Raw genomic sequence first — 23369 nt, forward strand, 5'->3', positions numbered from 1 at the left:
CCAATTTGGGTCGAACTTTTTAGTTTCTTTTCTCATGTAAAGGCCAAAAATGGTGATATTTTGAAATTATTGTATGGGGAATGAATTCTGATGTCCCCCAATTTGGGTCGAACTTTTAGTGTTTTTTGTGGGGAGGCAAAAAAATCGCCTATTGCTCTGTGAAAATCATATTCTAGGGATCAAAATAAGAAACTTTGCCGAAGGAACCATACCTCTAAAACGAATTCTAATGTCCCCCAATTTGGGTCGAACTTTTTAGTTTCTTTTCTCATGTAAAGGCCAAAAATGGTGATATTTTGAAATTATTGTATGGGGAATCCCCCAGGGGAGTTCCAGGGGGTGTGCCACTGGCATGTGTGGATCGGCCGTCTAAAGTTAGTGAGGGTCGGTCATACATTTGGACTCGATTGGAGCACTCTAAATGGGTCAAAGTGGGATTTTTCGTTCGACCCAAATTGGGAGACATCAGAATTCGTTTTAGAGGTATGGTTCCTTCGGCAAAGTTTCTTATTTTGATCCCTAGAATACGATTTTCACAGAGCAAAGAGCGATTTTTAAATCGACCGCCTTAGTAAACAGTCACAATCTTTAAAAATTTTAATGTAACGTTTTGCCAATTTTGCAAGAAAGTGATTTATTTCAATTGCTTCTTTTTTTGCTTACTGCTTTAATAAGTGCACTTCTACGTCATTTTCTTGATCTAATGTGATCAGATGATTTTCGTTTTGGGAACTTTTGGCTACCGCTATATCTACAATCCGCTTTTCTTTTTCACTCATTCGCTCGTCTACAATTTCACGATCCAAATAAAAGTCGTATGCCCGCAATTGGCCATTTACGAGCGCAAAAAGTCGCCAACCATCACTCGATATTTCCAGCGATTGCACCAAATCCTTTCGCAGTGCCGATCCGCTGATTATTAGCTGCCGGTCGTATACGCGCAACTCAAACGGACGCTTTTGATTGCTGATCAACGCAATACAGGCGGCTGTAGATGGTCGCGTGTCGTATTCGGGTGTGTAGGGGTTCCCACCATTTCCGAGCAGCCGCCTTTCATTTAATATAATGTTTTGTATGGCGCATGATTTGCCAGTGTCCGGATCGATGTCAGGCGTGTGGGGTGTTTTGATTACATGATTTACGTCCTCACACGAGATCGTGGTTTCTAAGAGCCTGGCATCCCCATTGCGTTGATGTGCCAATGCTTGCTGATTACAATTGACTATCATCACTGATCCATTAGATAAACCAACTGCCAGAAAATTGTCGTTGGTAAGCACTTTCAAGGCGGTCGGGAATAGAAACCCACCTTCATTGATGTTTATTTTGCTAAAGCGTTCCGATTTTAGACTCTTCGAACAGGTCAGCACAAAATTGCGATTAGTACAAACATAAATGCGCTCGCTGCCGGTATCAATGCTAGTGAAGCGCAACCCCTGCAGTGGCTGGCTTTGATTCAGAGCCATTTTGGTTTCATTCAGCTCGCGTAAAACCTCATCACTGTAAATTTCTTTTTCGAATAGTGATTTTGTCGTTTGGAATTGGGTTTGTGTACGTCGCAACCCACTTTCCAAATAGTCACGTAGATCGCAGATAGCACTCTGAATTAGTTTGACGCGCGCCCAAGGCGAACTGTACTCGAAGCGAGAATTTGACACTGGAGATGAGCTGCATTTCCGACGATGCTGGGTATTGGATGTTTTCGGTGTATCGAATTCACAATGCTTCACACTCATTTCCACGAGTGTCCAAATAGACATAATACCAGTATCGTTAAGCGCAGCGAACTAAAAATAAAGAAGCAAACGAGAGAAATGGTAAATGGACTAGTTATCACACAACATGCATTCCATCATACCTGTATGGACCTATACGTTCCTAGTGCCACCGCTTTTGGAGGAGTTCGAAAGCTCCTAATATCTACAACAGCACCAAGGTCTATTATGCGGTGCGGCTGGTTGGAGCTAGCGCACCATCTGGGTACTACTGATTGCGTGGCAGCAAAGTGTGTTAGATATCCATCCAATTTCGAGCAGAAGGAATATGTTTCACGCAGATCCCACATTGCGATGCTGCCGTCGTGCAGTCCGCAAACCACAATATCCGGACAATCATAACAGATCTCCGCGCGGCAAACCTCGCTCCAGGTAGAGAGCAGTCGCATTGGTTGTGAGCATTCGCTGGTGGACCACACCATAAGGAGGTTAGAAAAATCGCTGCGATACACTTCCGCATCTGGTCGACTCGCATGCACCGTTATGATGACGTCATGTCTAGCGTTAGCAAATACGCGCACCACATGCAAAGCATTCAAAAATTTCGTATCCAAGCGGATATAGCCTTTGCTGATTGCTTGCAGGCTACTTTGGTTCAGCCCGAGTTTCGTAAGACGTTCCTGTTGTCTAGTATCTGGTTGAACGGAATTCAGTACTTTCGATATAACGCTAGAACTACGGAGCAGAAACGAGTTTAATCGCTCGAAATCCACTGGCTTATGCAGACTTTTCAACTGTTCGCCAACGACGCGATTCTTAATACTTTGCCGAAAAACACTGAGCTGCTGTAAGCTGTCATCATAGATATCAGCGTTTAAAACATGCACCGCGTTGCCTTCTTCCATCGGAGACTCGCCGCAGCAATTTTGTATTGCCATAGTTCCATTCAGGCCAGCTCCAAGTTTTTGTATCGTTTGCAAGTCGTATTTCGGGGGATGCTGTGTCCACATGGTGCGCCTATCATAATTATCCGTCTGACATTCGGTCGACATGCGATTGTCATTAGTCTGTGTTGAGCACTGCGTGGTGTTCAGCGTACCGTAGGTTTGCATATAAATGTCGTAACTGATGGGTTTAAGATCGAATAGCGAGAATGTCAAAGTGTCGAATCGGATTTTGGTCATTAGTTCTGTGCCTCGTTTGCTTCGAATGGGGCGGGTATTAAAATCAGCGTAACCTCCATAAGAGCACACAATTCCTCCGAATTTGTCCACTTCGGCTTGAGTATTACTATTATTAATAGTATAGCCGCTGATGCCTGAGTCTAGTTGGTCTGTTGAAGCTACGCTGTACGAGGTGTCCATGCTGTCAAAATACCTTTCATTCGTTTGCGTGGTAATCTCAGACAGTTTTAGATGCTTTCGCGAATTCATTTCATAGTTTCCTGAGTCCAGCTTTCGCTCGAATTCCTTATCACGTTGAATGACTGTGACGGGATACTGCGTCAATTCAGATTCTTCCTCGTCATCACTATTATTAATGTGTATTTCTTCCCTGCTTTTAGTATTTTCCTCCTCAGAAGATAGAGAAAGTATACTTTTGCTGTTGTCTTCATCTTCGCTATGTGTAGACGAACCACTCTCAGTATTCCCAATCGAACCATTTTGAGTTGATGACCCGGTTTCAAAGTCCGATTCGTAAGATTCAAAGTCATCTGAGTAGCTATCCGTAATAGTGTCTTTCAACCCGTCACCCGACTGCATGTCATTACGATTTTCAGCAATTCGAGTTTCTGACGCTTCTCGGGACTTTGCTCTGGATTTGCTTTTCAATGGTTCGCCGAAGGCTACCTCAAAAGCTACCGGATCTTTGACGATAGATTTCTGTCTTATCACTTCATCTACAACTATTTCGGGCGTAACCGGTTCTTGGCCAATTGTAATGAAAGAAGTAGCACCGTCCGCTAGTATTTCTTGCTCAATTCTTTGCTTGGCCGAATCGGTACGCAATACGATAATTTCTTCATCCTTCAACGAATGTGTGCGCACACGTTTTGGTTGCTCATCATTCTCGATCGGCACAATGCTCTCATTAATTGGCTCTGTGGTAATTTCTTTGCGACGTGGCGGTGGTGAGGCTACCGTTACATTATGAAAAGTATCGAGTACGGCATTGGGTTTGATTGCAGTGGACTGTCTTTTCTTAACTGTATCAGCAATGTCGAGGTTATGTTTGGCGCGCATAGGCTGCTCATTAACGCTACTCTTAACTGTTGTTGCTGCAATACGTTTCTTTGTCGATGGTACATTTATCCTGCTAGTTATTTTTGGTACGGCTCGGGAGGTCGTTAATGTTTTAGTTGGTGGGGTATTTTTTGGCTTTGTGACATCACGCTGAGTTCTGGTTTTGGTGGCGACCTCAGGCTCAGCTTTTCGTGCTTGAGTGCTGATTTTAAGCTTAGGCTTTTCTTCTAAAGTTCGATTCGTAACTGTTGATGCGGCACTAGGCGTTGTTCTAATTTGCGTATTTGTTTTAGTAGACCCACTCGTAGTTTTTGTTGGATTACCTACAGCACTTTTCTTCGATGTAGCACCTGTTGTTGTTTTAAGACCCTGAAGAGCAAAACAAACAAGAAAACCAACAACAAACGTGAATACGTAATCTGTAGTGGATGTTGTAATGAAATACTTAGAGAAAGTACTTGAAAAATAATTATTGTAAATGCTTACAAATTCTACGGACGAGTGAAAATGGGTTATCTGATAAGGCACATGCCTATTAGGTAATACAAATTTAATTTATTTTTATTTTTAATAACAATTCAAGTGGTTTGGTTAAATATAATATATACACATAAGTGAATTTAAGATTACCAAATGCGATATACATATATTACAAGATATTCTCGACAATTTGTTATCGAACTTTTTATGCTACCCAATATTTAAAACCTTTTATGCGTAATAAATAATTTTTTTTTCATAAAATGTTAATATTGGGTTGGGGAAAAAGAAATGTCGTACTTGTGATAGAAATTTTACGCTTTATTTAATGTACTTAGAATTATCCGATTCAAGTCAAGTATGCCCTGTTTTGTTCGCAAACTTGTGGCCATTTAGAAGGCAACTTCATTATCCCCCCCCCCCTCGCCCCTGCTTATTTGCAAAAAAATTAAACAACCAGTTTTCGCAAGCCTCTTTTGAGGCCAATTTTGGTATCTCCAAGGGCGTTTTGCATGGACCGGAAGACATGATAGTCACTTGGTGCCAGGTCCGGACTATATGGTGGGTACGATAGGACATCCCATCCGAGCTCCCGTAGCTTCTGACGGTTCATCAAAGATGTGTGAGGACGAGCGTTGTCCTGGTGGAACACAGCACACTTCCTATTGACCAATTCTGGCCGCTTTTGGGCAATCGCCTGCTTCAAACGGTCAAGTTGCTCACAGTAGAGGACCGAATTAAGGGTCTGGCCATGGTTGAGCAGCTCATAGTGGATAATTCCCTTCCAATCCCACCAAACACACAGCAAAACCTTCCTGGCGGTCAATCCGGGTTTGGCGATGGTTTGGGCCGGCTCGCCGCTTCTCGACCACGATCTTTTTCGCTTGGCGTTGTCGCACGTGATCCACTTTTCATCGCCAGTCACCATCCGTTTCAAAAATGGGTCAAGTTCGTTCCGTTTTAGCAGAGAATCGCAAGCGTTGATTCGGTCCAAGAGTTTTTTTTGCGTCAACACGTGTGGCACCCAAACATCCAGTTTTTTTTTTTTTAATCAAATCTTCTGCAAAGGGTTCCAAACGGTTTTGTTGTCTACACCTAGTTTCTGACTAATCGAGCGAATGTTCACATGCCGGTCTCTTTGGATAATTTCAACGATTTTATCAGTCTCTACGACGATTGGCTTACCAGTACGGGATGCATCTCCGACATCTACTACACCAGAACGAAATCGATCGAACCAACGCTGTGCTGTGCGAATCGCTACAGTATCAGGCCCATAAACTTCAAAAATTTTTGCCGCCGCCTTCGTTGCATTTTTACCTCTAAGGTAGTAAAAACGTAAAATATGACGAATTTCTTGCTTGGTGGACTCCATCTTTGACGCGCTATAACTTAAGACTGAAACGTACGATCACAACACTGTCAAGGAGACACTTGTAGTACAGATTGTAGTCTTCAAATCGCCGTTTAGTGTGACCCGATGCAATAAGTACAACGCAAGATATGTTTAATGTCGCGCTCAATTGACAAAATACGACATAACTTTTTCTCCAACCCAATATAATCCTTTAAGAATATGTCAAACAATTTTTAGAACGTAAATTTAAGTATTTCTTATATTATAGATCGTCAACCGCGACGACTCTATTCCTTGCGTTCGAGGGCTGGGAGAGGAATTTTCATGTATTCAAACTTTAGACGCGTTTTTCTCAAAACTATATTTTTCGAATTGGCGTACACGATAACTCGAATTTTGCGCACATCTTTTTTATGATTACTTTCTATGTGAATTTAAAATTTTTCGAAAAAATAATTTTTTCGTACCAAAAATAGTAGGAAAATTCGCCTTAAAATTCATTTTGTTTTAAGAATTTTACTCCGCGAATTTTTTTTTCCATTTTTTTAATTCATATAGAATATATGACATTAATAAATAAAAAAATATTTGGTTTTTTGTATTCAGATCACTAACGCCGATGCTACAATGCCCGCCAATTGAGAAGCCCCGCTGCGACCTTCCTGGAAGAATTGAGTGTACATCCGCCATTTTAAATGATTAAAATAAAAAAAGTGTTTATAATATTTTAATGTACAAATAAACTATATGCCAATTTTGGAGAAAATATATTGACTTCTTCATTTTAAATAATTTTAATGAAAATCAGGGAAAATATGGCCGTTTACAGGTATCTACCCTTTTAATCTGTTATTTTGAGAGTCAGAGGTCTTTCCCACTGGAAGTTTTGAACGAAATTCAAATCATACCTCCGCGGAACGAAATAAATCGCCTTACGTTTGATAAACGTTGGGAAATATTGCGAATTTATTACCAAAGTAAATGTTCTGTAGTCCAGTGCGTTTATTGAAAGGAATTCAAAATCATCATAAAATTATCATGTCGGCGGCTATGTTAAAAGTCAAAACTGTCTCCTCTGGGGATCGGGAAACGCTTACGTGATCCTCGAGAAGCCGATGCATTCTCAGAGAGTGTCATGCTTTGGATTTCGGAGATCATTGGCCCAATTTTCTTTGAAAATCCTGCTGGAAACGCCTATTTGGTCTCCGGTGCGCTATGGAGGAATGATAAACGATTTTTTGTAGCCGGAAATTGAAGACATAGGCTTTGCCACAGCTCCCATGAATAATCGATCTTTTGCGCACCAATTTAGTTTATTTAAATTGTGTAGTCAGCCGTTGGTGTTGCAGGTGTAGTCTCGTTGGAGCTGCGATTTGATGGCGTTATACTGTTTTTATGCGAACAATGTCTCAACGATTGAAATTTTCATACTAAGAACATGGTCCGAAGATACATGAAATCAATGGCAATCATGAACGAGAATTAGCGGCAATTTCGATAGGGGGTGTGGTACCTCCCAAACAAATACTATGGAAGTATTTGTAGAAAGGGACTCGAATTGTGTTTGGAGCTTTATGTTGTCAATAATGTGCAAACAGAGAAAGGGGAAGTTATTGGAGAATAGGGCGTGGCACCTTCCATGCAAACTAAATTTCTTATACTGTATATCTCTAGAAGTATTTAAGCTGAAGTACTGAGATATGGTATTTTATCAATGTTACGTTACTGAATTAGTCTTCAGTACTAGTTGAAAAAAAAAACACAAACGGTTTCGACACTTTCGCCGCGTAACATGTTTACGCGGCCTATCCCTGGCACCTATTTAAGCCAAACTTAGAGGGTTGTTGTGCGCAAGGGTATTATAATTCTGTTCACACACAGGTTACATGTAACAGCATAAAGGAATCGAGATAGATATATAAGTAGACATATATCATACGCAGATTTATAATTGGCGCTTACATCCAGCTCCTGCTCCTATTTGTGGCGTGCGTCTTGATGTTGTTCCACAAAGTGGAGGGAACACAGTTTTAAGCAGAATCCGAACGTCAGGTGATTTTTTATGAGAAGCTTTTTCATGGCAGAAATAGATTCGGAGGTTTGTCATTGCCTGTCGGTGGGCGACCGTTATTAGAAAAAGCTTTTTCTATCATTTTGGTGTTTCATGTACGGGGAGTCGAACCTGTGCACTTCCGAATGGTAGTCACGCACTAAACTATTCGGCTATGGCGGCCGCCGCGTATACATACATATACCAAAATGCTCAGAATAATGACAGGAGTCGATTTAGCCATGTCTCTTCCCATGCTCATCTATTTTTGTTCACGAAAGTTCGAGCACTTGGTACTCTTTGAACAAAAGTGATGCTACCTGTTGTGTCCGACCGACTGTCGCAGATCCTCCTATTATTAAACGGAAGAGACAATAGGCACTGATGGACTGTTGGACTGATGACGGGCCCCTTTCTATGGGCAAGGTACATGGAAAAGATAGGCATCTCAGACAGTGCACTTTGCCCAGCATGTGGAGAGGAGGATGAGACGGCGGACCGTTTTCTGTGCGCCTGCCGGCCTTCGCTCGAATAAAGTATGGGGTATTCGGCACTGATGTGTTAAGAAGTCACCACCTTGGCTCTTTGGCACCACAAGATCTACTCAGATTTCTTCGGAGGTAGGGTAGATCTAAGGAAAATTAAAAAAGGAACCCGAGTGGAATGGACTGGACTTAATTGTGTCTGAGTGCTGAGTCCTAGTATGTCGCGACAAAAAAATAAAGAAAAAAAACGGAGGAGCTGAAGAAGACGCAGGAAATCGTATGCGTAAAGCTAGGTCACCTTTTGGAAGGTTACATCCCATTTGGATAAGTAGAAAGATGGGGCACACTTCAGAAAGAACACACTTCAAAGGACACAGACGACCTAGTGAAACACCAAGAAACACCTGGAGGAGTTCTAATCTTCGTGACTTAGAAGCAGTTAACCAAACGTGAGATGTAGCAAAGAGAACAGCTGTTAATCGAATAAGACATTAGATATATGTTTTGTCGAAGCCCTATATTCCATTTTTATAATATTCCTACTAATTCAAATTTATTTGTTTTGTTTTGTATCACTAATATGCCGACAGATATTGCCCACGTATACCCCATAGTACTCCGCAATACCTTTTGCTCAAATATGAACGAGATGGTATCAATAAAACGGTCCGCGGATGACATATGGCAAAAATAAATTTTTTGTTTTTTGGTAGGGCTGTTATAAGCTTACGTGGCAAATTTCAGCGTGACATGTCACATAGTTTGTTTTCTGTGCTACTGTAAACAAGTCAAGCTCGAGTGTGCTCTTCGAATTCTCTTTTATGACTTCAATTGTGTCAAAATGTTTTCCACGGAGCGGCAACTTGAGCTTGGGAAACAGGAAAAAGTCACATGGAGCCATATCAGGCGAATACGGTGCTTGCGGAACGATATTAACATTATTTTTGTTCAAATAATCGCGAACAAGACGTGATGTGTGAGCTGGTGCATTATCGTGATGCAAGAACCATGACTTGTTGTCCCACAATTCCTTCCTTTTAAGACGAATGTTCTCGCGCAAACGCTTTAAAACGTCTAAATAATATTCAGCGTTAACCGATCGGCCTTGCGGAAGGAACTGCGAGTGCACCACACCTTCGTAATCGAAAAAAACAGTCAGCATAACCTTAATTTTTGAGCGACTTTGGCGTGGTTTTTTGGGTTGATGTACGGCCCTCTTCGAACGATTTGTACCACTGGAAAACACGTGCACGCGATAGAGCTGAGTCCCCATAGGTTGTCTGTAACACTTTTAAGGCGTCTGAAGCCGAAATTTTGTTGGAATAACAAAATTTCAAACAATTCTTTGTTCAACTTGAATTTCCATTGTTAAATTCGAAGAACACACTCGAGCTTGACTTGTTTACAGTAGCACAGAAAACAAACTATGTGACATATCACGCTGATATTTCCCATGTAAGCTTATAACAGTCCTACCAAAAAACAAAAAATTTATTTTTGCCATATGTCATCCGCGGACCGTTTTATTGATAACGTAACAAGATGATAGATTTACCAGTAACATAACAAGATGATAGATTTACCAAGTTTGGCCATTAGCTATGCTGAAAAACAAAATTGCCCGATTTCTGCCCGCTCGTTTCACACTCGTGCAATCAGTCGTTGTTCAGACGGTAACGAGACAATATACATAAGTGAAAACTGTGATTTTTTTTCGAATATCACCAACATAATCTCAGTTCTTTTGTACCTCTTTCGTCAGCTTATCAGCTGATTCTGTCACATTCGCTGAGATCCCTTAAAAGGTCTGATATTGGCCAGATCTTTAAAAATCCTTTCAACATGGGTATTCCAACAGAAATTTTGTTTCACTTCATTATTTGCGCGGCACCCATTGGTCATATTGATTCAGCAGAAAATGGCTCTAATAATTGAAATGCGAATGTGAAGTGTATTTTGCTTCTCTTGTAAATATTATTCTTTAATTAAAGTTACTTAGAATTTGTAGGATTTTATTGGTGTTCTAAATTTAAATAAATGTAACTAGGCGGCCGCCGTAGCCGAATGGGTTGGTGCGTGATTACCATTCGGAATTCACAGAGAACGTTAGTTCGAATCTGGGTGAAACACCAAAATTATGAAAAACATTTTTCTAATAGCGGTCGCTCCTCGGCAGGGAATGGCAAACCTCCGAGTGTATTTCTGCCATGAAAAAGCTCCTCTTAAAAATATCTGCCGTTCGGAGTCGGCTTAAAACTGTAAGTGCCTCCATTTGTGGAACAACATCAAGACGCACACCACAAATAGGAGGAGGAGCTCGGCCACACACCCAAAAAGGGTGTACACGCCAATTATATATATATATTGTATATATAGGTATAACTTTGAATGTACATAAATATACTTTTTTAAGTAACTTTCAAAAGAATGTTCTACTTTTTTTGAAATATATTAACAAAAGGAATAAGCTGTGAGCCATTGTACATATATTTGATTTTTGTAAAAGTAATTTTTAATTCCGAAATTTCCATAGGAATATAAACAAATATATAAAGCAGCAATAATAAAGCAGGCTACTTTAACAGCCAAGGAGCACAATCGCAAAATCAGCTATTCTAGTGCCATCGCCTTGAATGAATTCGCCGTACTCCATTAACTAAAATTCATGAATGATAGAGAAACAGATTTCGAAGCCGTAAGAGTCCACGAATAACAAACAAAAGAAAGGGGAATTACTTGTTTGGGAAGAAGAAAAATAGGCAAAAGCAATGGAACAACCAAACATAAGAAATTATTCGCACACACACATACTTTCTTGCCACGGCGTCTTCCCCATAAAAACTTCATTTGGAGGCTTTATATTAGTTTTTGCTATAACAATTTAACACGCGGCCCTTCTTTTGCATTACTTTGTTTAGTTTTATCTCACAAACCACTATATTACTAAGCCATTCACTTTTTCACAATTATGTAATTTATCCTACTTTTGTTTGCTTTGTTCGCTCGTTTTGTATTGCGAAGGGAGCTGACGTCAGAGTAAAGTAACTGTTTTTTAATGGCGCCACCTTCAGTACTCAATTCGCCTTGACTAAAATTATTATTCTTTGTAAACTTCCAAACAAAATATTTTTTTCTTGTTTTCACTGCTGTTAGCTACCAGTTTTTGTTCTGGTCAGCAGCTTACCGGTAGCATCTTCCGACAAACTTTATCAGATGTTCGTTATGCAGACTTTAAGAAGTCACTTTTCTTCGCCATATACTGATTATGTTCTGTTAAAGACATTTAACAAACGGCCTCATATTATCATATTTCCTCGAAGCCAAATTAGTCGATTTATAATTGAATAGTTTTGCTAAGAATTGCAAACTTATTTCCGAAGTCAGCGCTATGTGCCAAACTAATATGACTAACGCATTTCATTGTAGCGTGCAAATGTCATACAAAGATAACAAGAGAGACTAATCGGCGATCGCAAAAAGAGAGAAACTGAAGATCTGTTGAATTGATCAGATACAAGCAAGAAGCAACAAGCCTGTATCTGGTGGATGTGAAGGCCAGTTTATATCCGCGCGCCGAATTGATAACTGATTTTTTTTCGAAGTGTTGTGTTTATGTACGCATACATATATGTATGTTTGTATACAAAAGTAAAAGAAATCATATATATATGCATATCTGTGCATATGCAAGCCATTGACCTAAAAGCGCAGTGTAAAAATTCAAAACAAACAAAGGAAAGGTGAATGAAGTGAGTTTATACCTTTAAAATAAAATAAAAGTAGCGCAAATAATTGAAAATAAGTTTTTGCGAGAAAATGTTTTTAAATAAAAGGTCTATAAGGTGCATTTGTACATACATTTTATATTCATTGTGAAATGCACGCATGCAGAAAACAATTGCTTTGGCTTCGGGTAATATAGAAAGAAAAAAAAAAACATAGAAATTATAGACATTTAAACAGTGCAGTGGAAGGCAAACGCAAAAGTACTTATAATTTTATATAAATTTATGGAAATTCGCGACTCGAATGCTATGTGCAAACTGGTTCCGTGTCGTTATCGACACTTTTGCAAAGATATGTGATTATGTACATAGGTATCAAATTTGTATACTCTCACGTTTCTCAGTTGCGCCGTTTTCGTTTGCGGTTTCGACATTGGATTTTATGCGTTTCGTCTGTCTTCCACTTATTAACACCACTTTAATAGTATTTAATTAATTTCCAACAATTTTACAACAGAATTTAGTCCACGTCTGTATCTTTGTTTAATCAATTAAAGAACTAAAAAATGATTCGCTTGTGGTTACGTAGATGTGATCGCTATTGCGATTTAAGTGCCAAACGCTTTTGTTATGGCAATTGAATTGGGTGCTTAACAACCGTTGCGGTTAAGGTGTTGGGCGAGGGGGGAGTGACGCGTGCACAGTAAAAGTAATAAATAAATTAAATTGTAACATGCAAACAAAAAAAAAAACCATCAACTTGCGGCGGCAATGACAACCATCAAACAGCTGATTTTGGTAGCCAAATAAACAAAACGAGCAAATGGCAAGTCAACGAAAATAAAGTAATAGATTGGGCGGTTGTATTAAACGATACGTAGATGGTGCTGCAGCGCACTCAAAAGTGTACAAACTGAGCATATACAGCTGTTGTCAGCTAATTAGAAACGCTCCCTTTTGATAAACGCTTGATGAGCATAATATTAAACTGTTTAAATTTACCGTTATTTTTTCTCTTAAAATCATTTGCATTGCTTTTGTTACTCTATTTACTACCCAATGCGCCTAGTTTTGTAGTTGTGAAATTGAAGTACCGTTAATATTATCCAACGCAGTGCATGGGTTACTTAGTTCAAGGTAAATAAACTGAGACAAGTAATTAGAAACAGTTGTTCAATGGAAGCATATTCGGCAAGTTGTGTTATTTTAATAGTAATATAATCGACTTTTTGGTATGTGTATATTTTAAATTGGTTGTTTAAAAGCAACTAAAATATTCGTCTTCAAGATGTTGAATGGGAAAAAGCAGCAGCTGTACGTACACCTGCCCTGCGGAGCTCCATTTTTGACCTTCGTAAAGCTGGAAAGTCGTACAGTGAAATTTCTAAGCAAGTCAAATCCTCAAAAAAAAAAAAATGGTTTTTAATGCCTTAAAGCATATCCAACTTTTTAAGACTGTTGACAACGTTCCACGTAAGAAAAGGCCCCGGAAAACTTCAGCAGAAATTGACCGCAAGATAGCAATCATCTCCAAAAGAGACCCAAAAAAGGCTTCCACTGACATCCAACGGGAAATTCAGGATCAATATAATTTCGAAATATCCAAGAGGACAATTGCTCGGCGTCTGGTCGAATCTGGACTGCATGGCAGAGCAGCACGCAAGAAGCCCCTTCTAACCAAGATACAAAGGAGACGGCGAGTAGTCTTTGCGAGATCCCATTGGTCATGGATTCCAAATCAATGGAAATATATCGTTTGGAGCGATGAAACCAAGATAAATCGTATAGGCCCAGATGGTAAAAGGTATGTTCGACGGCCAATCAACCAAGAATTCAATCCTCGCTACGTTTCACGGGTAGTGAAGCATTGTGGAGGATCAATCATGGTGTGGGGATGTTTCTGGTGGAATGGTGTTGGCCCAATCCATAGGATTGATGGAATTTTAAATAAGGAGAAATGCGTCGATATACTAAAAAATGTAATGTTGCCGTGGGCTGAGGAAAATTTGCCTGTTATATTGAAGTTTCAACAGGATAATGATCCAAAGCACACGGCAAAGTTGACGAAACAGTTTTTCGACGAAAATTCCATCAATGTTTTGGAATGGCCATCATCCAGTCCGGACTTAAGCCCAATAGAGCACTACTGGGGGACGTTAAAAACGCCGTGAGTGCCAAAAATATCCCAAATATGGATGTCCTTTTTGCCGAAGTAAAAACGGCATGGCAAGCAATACCTGTGGCGCGCTGTCAGAATCTCATTACATCAATGCGCAATCGATGTGAGGCAGTGTTGAAGCAAAAGGGTTATGGAACCAAATACTAACATAATCTTTATGTAGATCTGATAATACATTACTGTTTCTAATTAGTTGCCCTATCCAAATCGTGCATTTCACATGCTTTAAAAAAATATATATAATATATATTTAATAAAGAATTACGATTAAATTGTTTTCCACTAGTTTTTAAGTTTATCATATGTTTAAATAAAATTGGCAAAAAGTTATGAAAATACGTGTTTAAAAGGAAAATAGAAAATTTATTTTGAAATAAGTGTCGTTTCTAATTAGCTGTCAACAGCTGTACACCGGTTCTATATTTGTTAAGGGGTTATATACCTTGTGGTCCGGTGAAATTAGCGAAAGTTGGGTTTTTTTTAAAGATATGTAGCAATAATTTTATTGTATAAAAGTTTTTATTATTGGATATTACAATGTTTAAAGAAAAAAAAGGCTTTGTTTGTGTAAAAATATTTAAAAATGGCGGAGTTATGGCGTTTTCCCCCAAGACCCTTTTTTTGGAAGAGGCTTGCGGTGGACGCGATTCAAGTCCACCAAGTCAACTGAAATCAAAAAATCGAAAAGATTTCATTAGTATAGGGTTATATCTTCTTAGTGAACGATCAATATATTAAATATTTTGATTTTTGTGAAAATAGGAACATGTTTTTAAAAAACTCCACTTCTACAGTCCTAAAATTGGCATTAAAAAATTCATATCTGCAAAATAAAAATTTATACATAAAAAGTTGATCGTTCACTAAGAGGCGACATCAATTACGAACAATTTAAAAAAAAAAATTATAAAAATCGGTTGAATACTTTTTTTGCAATCACGTCCACCGCAAAAGCATTTTTGGAAAAACACGTTTTTGAGATAATCGCGTTTAAAGTTTCAAGCGCCGCATGAGGCCGTACGCTCAGGACGTGACGACGCACAATTTAAAACGCTGTAACTTTCGATCTATTGCTCAGATCTCTATGAAATTTTTGGAAAATGTTCTCAAGGGATTGTACTTTACGATAAAGAAATAAAATTTATTTTGATTTTTTTGAAAAACACAAGGTATATAACCCCTTAAACGGAGGTTTAGGAAATAAAATGCATAGTTTATTTTAATCATAGTCGAATTAGTATCTGGTTTTTAGCTGAACGTCTGATTTAAATTGAAACTTACCACAAGCTGGTACTAAAGTTGGTTTTAAGCTCCTAAAATCTCGCCTAACTATGAAAACTAATAAAATGTTTCATTTTCAAGATATTGAAAGAGATTTTGATATAGTAAATGATGAAAGATTTTTAAGATACTTTTGATCCATTTGAGTTGGATGAAAGTACTTTTTATCAAGGGGGAAAAAAATTGTTAAAAATCTATGCTAATTTTGAGCCACTTTAAACTGACACTTTATGCCACGAAAATTCAATGGGCTATTAAATGCACACCTGCAATTTTTCTAAAAATTTTTATTAAAAAGTTTAAATTTTCAGTTTTTTTTTTAAATTTTGTACAAAGTGTAAAACTTTAAGTTATACACTGAAGAGCAAAAGTGGAACAATAAAATTGAGTTTGAGATATACAGATATGTTTTGATTCTATCCGAAAATTTTCGCATAATTTTTTTCAAAATTTCTCTTTTATTTAGTTTAAGTTATCGTATGACCATCAAAAATAGTTAAATTTAATATGGCAGCGCGGTCTAAAGCAGTTGGAAAAAAATAACTGCATTGTTCCAGTTTTGCTCGACCATAGTAACGGATGAATTTTTAATCTCATTTGACATTTTCGTTAATGTGTGGTGATTTTTTTTTGCAAAACGTGTTAATTTTCCAAAATACGTTCTCTTTGTGCAAATTAAAAAAAAAAGTGCTAGAATTTTTACGTGACGGCCAGTCTGCCCGTGATATTGCAAAAAAGATGCAACTTAGCCATACCTCGGTTTTACGGCTTGGAAAAGCAAATGATGTCGAAAGGATCGGAGTCAGCAAAGGAGGCAGACCAAAAAAAATTACCATGCGCGATGCTAGACATATTGGTATGCTTCTAAATGCAAACAAATTGTCTTCGCCGAAGGAAGGGTTATCTCTTTTGCATCAAAAAGTAAGCGTGTGGACTTTACGACGGGCCTTAAGGCAAGCAGGATACAAAGCAAAAGAGACACAAAAGAAGCCTGCTTTATCAGCTAAAAACATTTCTGCTAGAAAAGCCTTTTTAAGACGTCAAGAGCATTGGACAGTTGATGACTGAAAAAGAGTACGGACAAATTATTTTAATTTATAGGAGCTTTCTAATTTCTCATCTTTTTTTTTAAGGTAATTTGGTCCGATGAGACTAAAATTACCTGTTTCCAGTCTGACGGGAGGTCCTGGTATTGGACAAATTCCAATGGACCACTTCAAGCACACCAAGTTAATCAAACGATTAAATTTGGAGGTGGTTGTTTGATGGTTTGGGGATGCATTACTCCCTTTGGAGTTGGTCCCATTGTGAAAATCGACGGTAAAATGAACTGAAGAATTTTGCAAACGAATTTGCCGGTTGCTGTCGATATGTTACGTATGCAAGAGAAGCGTGTTATTTTTCAACAGGACAATGATCCAAAACATTCGTCAAAAGTAATGCAAAATTGGTTGAGATCCCAAGCTTTTCAGACATTGGAGCGGCCGCCGCAAAGTCCAGACATGAATCCAATTGAAAACTTAAGGAGTTTTTTGAAGCGGCAGTTGGCAAATTACGCAAACCCACCCAAAGGCATGCAAGCGCTTTGGGAGCGGATACAGGAGGCGTGGTTCGAGATTCCACCAGACTATATACAGAACTTGTATGAAAGCATGCCTCGTCGACCCCAGGACCTAAAAAAATCGAGAGGGTTGTGGACAAAATACTAAAACTTATGGAGCATCTAGAAGTTTTCATCCAGTGCAAAACTGGAACAATCCAGTTAATTCCATATTCAAGCGATTTTTTTATTTTCATCTGTATACTTTACTCTTTTTATGTGAATTTATGACAAGAAATATATTAAAAAACCGAAATATAAAATTAAATTTGAAAAAAGTTAGTTAATAAAAACAATATACTACTTCGAAAAGAATTGTTTAATTTATTGTTCCACTTTTGCTCTTCAGTGTATAGTTTTTATCGCAGTAGGAAATACATTTTTATAAAAAACACAATAAATTAATAAATAGTGAAAACTTTGCAATATGTCGCACAGCTATTTTTGCAAACACAGGTGTATTTTAAATAAAGGGTGAGGGGTAGTCAGAGGCCCGAAAAAATGATGATTTTCACTCATTTTTTTTGCTAGTCAATTGCTTTATTTTACAATTTAATAAAAACATAGCATTAATACATAATGATTCGACTGGAGTTTAGCAAAATTTCAAAAATAAAAATTAATAATTGTAAAAGTTAGCGCTGTTTGTGTGGAGCCTGTTTCTCCAGAAGTCCCTTGCGGTGATCATCACAAGTCCTTGGAGATTCATCGAAAATCAATCGGACAAGAGACATTAGTTTTATTAATAGATAATCTTGTGCATGATTGAAGCTTTTTTTTTCAAAATTAACAATATGGCGGCCTCAAGAAATAATTTTCAGATTTTCGCGAAAAAAACCAACAATTAATTGTTAAAAAAATCGAAATTAAAAAAAAAGTCCTTCGATCAGGCACGAGTTTTTTATGTTTTTCAAAATCAGTATACATTTTATTGAAATCTACCAAGCGGTTTTTAAGTTACAGTGATCATCACTTCAAAAAATATAGTTTTGAGAAAAACGCATTTAAAGTTTTGCTATCGATTTATGTAGAGTTATACGAATTATTTAATTACTTACACTGCGTCATCTATTCCTGGGCCATATACATAATAGTTCTTCAGCCGTCATAGCAGTTTCCAAAATATCGATTTGCTGTTGTCTACGTAGCATTCTACCTTCGCGAGTGTTATCGTTAGCGCGCTTATCTGCCACTTTCTTTCGTACACCATCCATTTTTACTGCTAGCTACTTGCTCTCGAACGCTCCGGAGCGCCCTTTGTTAATTGTTGATTAACTCGAACTACTTAAATATTTTTTATTTTTCGCTTGTCATTTGTAAACTTCATTAGTATACATTTCATCATGGAACGCTACACACTTGAGCAACGATTGCAAATCGTGCAAATTTTTTATGAAAATAATCGTTCTGTTGCTGCTACTTTAAGAGCATTACGGCCATTTTACGGTCCATTTAACAAGCCGTCCCGTTTTGGGGTTATGTGAAGTCATTGGTCTACAGTAACAAGCCGGCGACGATTTGTGAGCTCAGAGCCAATATTGAACGCGAAATTGCTGGAATTTCGGCCGATTTATGAAAAAGAGTGGTCGAAAATTGGGTTCAACGATTCGACTTCGTAAAACGTGCACGCGGTGGTCATGCAAAAGAAATCGAATTTCATACTTAAATGTATATGCTCAAACTCGATAATAAAAAAAAAAATTAGTTAAAAAAGTCAAACTGTTTGTGTTTTATTCAAAAAAGTTCAAAAGTTGAAGCGCTCTTACTGAAAAACCCTATATAACTTATAACTTCGTGGGATTCACTTCAAATTTTCACCCAATATTTTTAAGATATTATACTTTAAGAAAATTCAAAATCCAATTTTTTGACAATTTTGACTACCTCTAACCCCATAAAGTGTTTTTCTAAAAACGCACCCAGATGTTGTTTTAAAATAAAACATTTAAAAATTTAGATGAATTCAGGCTTCACTATTTTTATTCAAAATACGAAACTTAAATATTATGTGTGAAATATGACATCAATAAAATGTCCACGTGGTAAAATCCGCCAACAGTCGATTTATCAATGCCTGATTGTTGAGCACGTCGAGGTATCGATGTTGAAGGTTGTTCAGCAACAATTTGCGCTACAGCAATAATATTCTCAAAAGAACGTCCAGTTTTTGGTCTGCCAGCCCTTTTGCTATCCTCGACAAAACCAGCTTCTTGAAAGAATGTTTCACCAACCGTTGAGATGTTGGCTCGTTCGGTAATCGTTCCACCAAAAAAATCACGAGTTTTACGATATGTTGTCCTTAAGGATCGACCATTTTCATAATAAGTGTCAATAATTTTAACGCGTTGTTCTATCGAGTTAATTTTAAAAGTTAACTGGAAGAAAAAAGTACCTTTTGAATGTACATACATAAATTTATAAACATTTGCCAGATGACATTAGAATATAATAAATTTGTACCAAATCTCTCTTAATTCCTGCTCTTAGAGGATCAGACGCTATTTGCCGCCGCTCGCTCCGAGACAGATGCTGCAAAATTTCGGGTGACCTTTAAATTATATATGCCGAAGTAGACCCACGAAGTTCTCTCTCTCATTAGCCCTCTCCTGTTACCTCCCATGCGGATTGGTTACCCACATTTTCTGTATGGTTGCCCCGGTTACCGGATGTACCACGTGGAGGTGAGAGTAGGAATTGAGGAGTTAAATTGCTGATAACAGCTACGCCAGCTTTTTTAAAACTTCCTTTATTAAAGCTGGCCCGCACTAAAATATAGCTCTAAATTGACTATGGTAATCAAAAAAATACACCTAGTTCTAAATATTTATATTTTAAATAGTATTTATTGGACCTGGGTTTAATTCGCGACTATGATTATCAAGTCAAGTCTTTCAGTGTTAGTTTCACTGTTAAGTTGAAATATGTAATATTAGAGTTACTGGAATCAGAAGGTAACTGTTATTACAATCAGTTGTAACTCTATCAAAGCTTTATCGGGCATACAAATTCTTGACCTCCAGCAAAGCTCCTTGTATGCTTACGAGAGTCGTTTGAAAAGTTCGTACAAAGTCAAAGATATGACACTACTGTTGCGTATTGAGGTTATGTTTACTTAGTAGCATTTCGTCGAAGAACACTCCAAGTTTCTGCCAGTTCGGTTTATTGCTTTGCGTTTGGCATTCGTTTGAATCGGGAAAGTCTGGTGATTTTCCTTTCCCATCACGACAACGCACCAGCTCACGCCTCAGTAGTTGTGGTCGCGAAATTAATAAAAATATTTATCCAAATCGCTTCACATGCCCCCTATTCTCCAGGCTTGGCTCTCTCGGATCCCTCGCACTACTATTTCTTCCCCAATTTGAAGAGATGGTTGGCGGAATAAAAGTTTTATTCAAACGAGAAGGTGATTGTAGAAAGCAATGGCTATTTTTCAGACTTGGACAAATCCTATTATTCGGAAGAGCTCATCAAACTAGAACAACGTTAGAAGGTGTACTCGTATAAATCTAAAAGGAGACTATGTCGAAAAATAAAATGGTTTGCCCCAAACAATTAATTTATTTTTATTTTTGCACGGACTTTTCAAACGACCCTTGTATAGATAATTGGAACGCATACCTCTGCCTGGGGTTACGCCGAGCTTTCCGATTTTTATTTTTATTTTCATTCCGATTTAATAGAGGGTGGCCCCGCTGGCTTGATTTTTTGGCTAGGCTTTTCGACTTTTGACGTGAATTAAACATATCTCTATTATAGATAACGACTTTCAGGTAGCTTCAAAAAATCAATTTTCTATCGATTTATGGATATAACCTTTTAAAAAGAATCGAGGTTTGTTCAAAAAGTTCTCAGGCTTCAAAAAATGGTCTTCACATGAACACATACAGATATAGCCGTAATGCAATCTTTCAATTATACCTGAGAACGCAACTACAATTTCTCGCTGCAATTTACATTTGTCTAACATAAGAGTAGCAGAGAGCCGAAGAATGAATGTCGACAACATCGTTCATTATTTGTTCACATCTTTCTGCTATACTACAATGTTGTGTGAAGTAAGAGTTAAAAAATCCATCGCTAAATCGTTTCAGACTTGTTTTCTTAGAAATTTTTTATAAATTCTCATTCTTCTACGTTCTCAGATCACATTCGATATATCGCACCCTAAATACAAAAGGGTCACAACTCAAAATTTTCCACACTCGAGCTTGACTTCTTTACAGTAGCACAGAAAACAAACTATGTGACATATTACGCTGCAATTTGCCATGTAAGCTTATAACAGTCCTACCAAAAAACAAAAAATTTATTTTTGCCATATGTCATCCGCGGACCGTTTTGAGCAGAAGTACATTTTGAGTTGTGACCCTTTTGTATTTAGGGTGCGATATGTATGTAAATACAGATGCACAACGTAGACGATATGAAGTGCTGCATCCATCACTCTAGCCCTTTCGCCATCTTGTCATTGTCAAATCTACGGAAATATTTTTTTATTCAGTGACGTAAAATATTCTTAAAATTTCTTCGGGAATCTGTCAATCGTTAATATGTCCTTACCTTCTTTATTTATATAAAATGAGATAAATCTTTTTCAAGGAAGATTAAAAATTTATTGATATAATCAGGCATAAGGAAAATATTAAAACATACTTATATAACTGTTTTTTATTAAAATACATACGAAAAGTATAAATAATATCACAAAATTGCATACTTTTTGAGTAGTACACTTAAAACACATCTCACTTTATGGAGCATATAAAATTAATGACTTTTTGTGAATAGAACAATTCCATCTATGCCTTTCTAATTTTTCGCACTCAAATTCATATTCTCCTTACAACTAATAGTGCCACAATTACAACCAAAGCCAGGGAACTCTTCATAGACGGGCTCGAATTCGGATCTACGTAATATTTTTTCGCATATTTCTCAAATATGTCTTCCATAATGCGTTGCGAAGTGTCTGTTTTCAAGTCGGTTAAGCCCCGCAGGCCATCCGTCTTGTCGCGGAACATAATATTATTGCGTGTATCGAAAATGCCATACATCGTAAATGGCCGTGTTTCCGGGCGGTAGCTCTTACCAAAGAGTTGATCGATGTCTCGCAAAGAGTTGTAGATTTCAGTGCGTCGTGCCAACGAAGTGTTGTATGTCATCAGATGACCACGAGTGGTCCAATGCATGTAGCAGTATTCGAATTTTGAGTGGCGTTCATTAGAACCGTAGGGACACAACACGCGGAAAGACTTGTGCCCCGTATCGCGCACCCATTTCGATGTCAAATTGCCCACAGTGTAGTTTTTATAAATATCCGAACTAAGAAAGGCAACGTCACCACCTTCGGCTAAGCAACGCAATGCGCCCTCATTGTCACGATAGTTGTCCGGGCATGAATGCGGGGCCTGCGGGTGCCAAGTGCATGAGTCTTCATGGAAAAACGATTGCAGCGATGCCATGCGATTTGTGACATTTACAATTGTATCTTGCACTGACAAATGCGCTGGTCCCTCGTAGGAGGGCAGGCAAGCTTTAGCGCCTTCGAGATCAGCAAACGATTTAAACTTAGAATCTTTATGCACCAGCGCAATTATGGCATAGCGTTCGTGCATGTCTTGTGCGAACTCGTAAAGTATCGGCACGAGATTGTAGTCACGTTGTGCCTTAATGCGGTTTTCGTGATCGACCATCAGCACATCGGCCGCCTTGTATTTCACATCGTCCATGCATGAGTCAAGGCTCTCGGCGCGTATGCACTGAATGTTCGGTTCGACGCCGTAAACTTGCGAAACTTCTTGTAGCCACGAACACTTGATGTGCTGAATGATCGAGGTGGTGCAATAGACGATGGAGCGTGGCGGGTTGCATTCAGGGAAACTGTACGCGCTTTGAAAGGCGGGTGCCTGATCGAGGTAATCATCGATGGGTATGACATTATCCAGGGTGACGATTTCTACATGATAATTCTCCAACAAACTAAGCAATGCATTCTGCCAACTATTGGGATTGTCATGGTTCAAACCGGCGACTAGATTTTGTACGTATGCAGCGTGGCTGCGTCGCGCAGCTATTACCGGCCAAGGCTTGGCGACCCAAACGCAGGGACGTTCAGTGGTAATGGGCTGTAGGTGTCCATCAGCGCAAAGGTAACTATATTCGGAAGGATCTGACTGCGCTGGCAAACCGGTTAACTGAAAAAATTTTATAATTTTAATAAATGCATTTAAACCAATTACTATTGATTAATCGTT

At 38.3% G+C, this 23369-nt stretch overlaps 3 protein-coding genes across 6 annotated transcripts in view; 1 reads left to right on the forward strand and 2 right to left on the reverse strand.

The window, feature by feature from the left end:
• Positions 1-603: 603 nt before the first annotated feature.
• LOC129243675 (uncharacterized) lies at positions 604-12732 on the reverse strand. The gene is made up of 3 exons (XM_054880871.1): positions 12451-12732; positions 1859-4327; positions 604-1787 (listed from the first exon to the last, which is right to left on the reverse strand). The coding sequence occupies exons 1-3, from the start codon at positions 12487-12489 to the stop codon at positions 660-662; spliced, it is 3636 nt and encodes a 1211-aa protein (XP_054736846.1). The 5' UTR covers positions 12490-12732; the 3' UTR covers positions 604-659.
• LOC129243678 (major facilitator superfamily domain-containing protein 6) overlaps positions 11850-23369 on the forward strand; it is an 84014-nt gene continuing 72494 nt past the window's right edge. For 2 of the 4 annotated variants that reach the window (XM_054880874.1, XM_054880873.1), the window contains exon 1: positions 11850-12079. The gene's annotated coding sequence lies outside the window, so the exon portion shown is untranslated. Of the gene's footprint in view, positions 12080-12224; positions 12244-23369 lie in introns of those variants that run through there. The other 2 variants (XM_054880878.1, XM_054880880.1) reach the window with 2 other exon arrangements.
• Positions 21745-23369, reverse strand: part of LOC129243676 (transferrin) — a 33710-nt gene continuing 32085 nt past the window's right edge. The window contains exon 4 of the mRNA XM_054880872.1: positions 21745-23309. Within this exon, the coding sequence (XP_054736847.1) occupies positions 21945-23309 (1365 nt within the window). The 3' untranslated portion in view covers positions 21745-21944. The remainder of the gene's footprint in view (positions 23310-23369) is intronic.

The sequence above is a fragment of the Anastrepha obliqua genome, chromosome 4, assembly GCF_027943255.1.
Source record: "Anastrepha obliqua isolate idAnaObli1 chromosome 4, idAnaObli1_1.0, whole genome shotgun sequence".
Classification (NCBI taxonomy): Eukaryota; Metazoa; Arthropoda; class Insecta; order Diptera; family Tephritidae; genus Anastrepha; species Anastrepha obliqua.

Coding starts and splice junctions, on each gene's coding strand:
- LOC129243675 (XM_054880871.1), bottom strand. CDS start 12,489: ATGTCGAAACCGCAAACGAAAACGGCGCAACTGAGAAAC. Junction 4,328..12,450: donor AAACGGCGCAACTGAGAAAC/GTGAGAGTATAC, acceptor TTTGCTCTTCAG/GGTCTTAAAACAACAACAGG. Junction 1,788..1,858: donor GAACGTATAGGTCCATACAG/GTATGATGGAAT, acceptor CTTTATTTTTAG/TTCGCTGCGCTTAACGATAC.